The sequence below is a fragment of the Palaemon carinicauda genome, chromosome 6 (genome assembly GCF_036898095.1).
Source record: "Palaemon carinicauda isolate YSFRI2023 chromosome 6, ASM3689809v2, whole genome shotgun sequence".
NCBI lineage: Eukaryota > Metazoa > Arthropoda > Malacostraca > Decapoda > Palaemonidae > Palaemon > Palaemon carinicauda.
Window position 1 is genome coordinate 174,710,161 of NC_090730.1, and position 3,288 is coordinate 174,713,448.

At 28.5% G+C, this 3,288-nt stretch overlaps 1 protein-coding gene across 1 annotated transcript in view; it reads right to left on the reverse strand.

Annotated features, from left to right (window-relative positions):
• The window catches only part of LOC137643363 (probable peptidoglycan muropeptide transporter SLC46), a 36,916-nt gene extending 33,666 nt beyond the window's left edge, over positions 1-3,250 (reverse strand). The window contains exon 1 of the mRNA XM_068376193.1: positions 3,158-3,250. Within this exon, the coding sequence (XP_068232294.1) occupies positions 3,158-3,250 (93 nt within the window). The remainder of the gene's footprint in view (positions 1-3,157) is intronic.
• Between the last annotated feature and the right edge of the window lie 38 nt (positions 3,251-3,288).

The following is a 3,288-nucleotide window of genomic DNA, read 5'->3' on the forward strand; positions in this document are numbered from 1 at the left end:
GTACTTATATCCTAAGTATTACATAAACTTCATCCTTATTCTGTGGAGTTTACTAGCCTCACATTGAAAAGGTATAATCTTGTTAAAATCATGTTAAAATTTTTACATATATATATATATATATATATATATATATATATATATATATATATATATATATATATATATATATATATATATATACATACAGTATATATATATATATATATATATATATATATATATATATATATATATATATATATATATATATATATATATATATACACATCATACATACATACATACATATACTTTAGCGAGAGGGTTTTTGCCCAAAGAAGGTGTGCACATTGATAATTTAAAACTCAAACGTCATGGAATTGCAAATAGAATTTCAATATTCTTTGTTCTCTCATGGCATTTGATTTTTGCCTATGCAAATAAAGTCAACAGAGAAATAAAAAATAATGAGTCACTCATGTGGTTTTGATAAAACAAAAATGGTTCGCCTGTTATTCTGTACGTTGGTGTTAATATATGTAAAAGGTCAAAGACTTTTAGAAAATGAACTAGCTAATTAAAAAATTAGATCCCTTGTGTAAATACTATTTTCATTTATATAGCAATTCTTCCACCCTTCAGTGATAGAAAATAATTTTTACTCCTGTTATGAACCTAATCAACAATGTTATTCTATGTATGAACATAATTAATGGTGAAATTCTATCAAAAAGAAAAAAAAAAAGAAAATAACTAAAGTTAGCCCTACGTATTGTAATACTTAAATGTAATATATGAGTAAACTCGAGAGATAGAAATATAAACTGCTGTCAAAATTGTCATATTACAAAGGAATTATCATGAAATATTATTTTGCGTAAATATAATTAATGAGTGGGACGAATAAAGTACGAATAAGTTCTAATAATGACTATTACTAACTAGCTGTACTTCATGAAAGATACTGAAAGTTGTAATTTCATTTTGTGTGTGTGTGTGTCAACCATTCAAAATTCCTTTTTAATGTTTAAATCATTAAAATTTCCTCTTTACTGTTTGTCATTCAAATTTAATTTTTACTCTTTAAATCGTTCAAATTTTCTGTTTAGTTTTGTAGTCATTCGAATTTCATTTATAGTGTTAATCATTTAAATTACATTTTCAGTTTTTAAATCATTTAAATTTCATTTTTATCGTTTAAATAATTCAAATTTCATTATTAGTGTTTAAATCATTAACATTTAATTTTTAAATCACTCAAATCTAATCTATTGTTTAAATATTTCAAATTTTATTTTGGTGTATAAATCCTTCAAATTTCATTTTGTGTTCAAATCATCCATGATAAGTCTAGTATGTTAATAACTTTTTCAAATTCCAAATGCTAATTTCCTTTATTCCTTTGGAGATGACATTCTTAAAACATAGCTAATATTTTAAATGCATTATTATAAATCCCTTCCGATGCATAAACATATCCCCCATATTAATTCAAACCATAAACTCGATTTCAAATTAATTCATTTTACGTTATTTAAACAATATTTTAATTCATTCTGACCACTTCCATGCATCTTTTGAAATTGACATTTAATTTTTTATTGAACATAAAAACTTCTTTTAAAGAATTTCAATCAAATGAATGAGCTTAAACCATTTAAGAATGCTCTACCCAGGGAATGGAAATATGTGTGTTTATATTTCAAATATACGCAGAAAATGGAAGGCTGGGATTGTAAAGAAAACGGAATAAGGGTATTGTGTAGAAAATGGGTAGGATGTATAACTAAGAGATAAGATCAGTGACCCAGTCCCAGTCCCAAAATAGATATTATTTATACTTATCCAGTGAAAAAACTATTTAGGGCATTAATCATAGTATATATATATATATATATATATATATATATATATATATATATATATATATATATATATATATATATATATATATATATATATATATAATATATATATATATATATATATATATATATATATATATATAAATAGATCAAAAAAGGGTGAAAAAATTTGGAGATACAATTAATAGGCCTATGTCGTATCGCAAAATGTATATAGTTTTTTTCATAATCAACCCATAATGTATTATTCAAAAATAATATCCCAAATTAGTTTTCATTAGACCAAACACTCTTTGACGTTTGATAACTCTGATTTGATCATTTTATTTATTGATTTTAACTTTAACGTAAACTTATGACTAAATTTCTTTTTTAAAGGCTTGAAAGAAATGGCGATACTAACTTTTACTGTCTCTTTAAATTTAAACAATATCTATATTTGATACTTATGAACGATTTGGAGTACTGGACAAGATTGACAAGAATCAATAGTTAATAAATCATAAAATTATCAAATTGGGTGGAAAAGTATGTAAATAAGTTGGCTATCACGAAAGACAAGGAAATTTGAACAGCGTGAAAATTAAGCTAATAAGTTTTGAACTATGAAAAATTATTACGAATAAAAATATACATATTCATTGATACAGGGACATATACATTATTCTTTTATTTGTGAAAAAAAAATGGTGAGATCGTGACCAGAGGCATATTTTGGAGAGAGAGAGAGAGAGAGAGAGAGAGAGAGAGAGAGAGAGAGAGAGAGAGAGAGAGAGAGAGAGAGAGAGAGAGAGAGAGAGAGAGCACATACATTATTCTATTATTTGTGAAAATTGGTGAGATCGTTATCAGATGCGTGTTTGAGAGAGAGAGAGAGAGAGAGAGAGAGAGAGAGAGAGAGAGAGAGAGAGAGAGAGAGAGAGAGAGAGAGAGACTTAAAATTATTCTGCTTAACGTTTCTAAAACCCCAAAATAAATTCCCTTAGACCTAAGAGTACATCCACCAGCTAGCCAAAAGGACACACCTGTCCCCAGAGAGAGAGAGAGAGAGAGGGAGAGAGAGAGAGAGAGAGACTTAAAATCTTTGTTTAAATTCCCTTAGACCTAAGAGTACATCCACCACCCAGCCATAAGGACATATATGTCCCCAGAAATATATGTCCTTATGGCTGGGTGGTGGATGTACTCTTAGGTCTAAGGGAATGTCCCCAGAAATAAACCTACGGGCCAACCAAGGGAAAGGCCCGTGCCAACAACAAGTGTTGGCTTTAATACCCCAACAACAACAATAAACACTTCGAACCACTAACCTCGTTAACACTAGGCCGAACTCCGTTTTTATCAACTCCAGCCTGATCGGGTCCATCGTCTGGCCTGGAAGCAGCGGTTGGGGTTCCTTCCATGATCAGTGGTGTGAACTCTCCGAATGCGTTAATTCCTC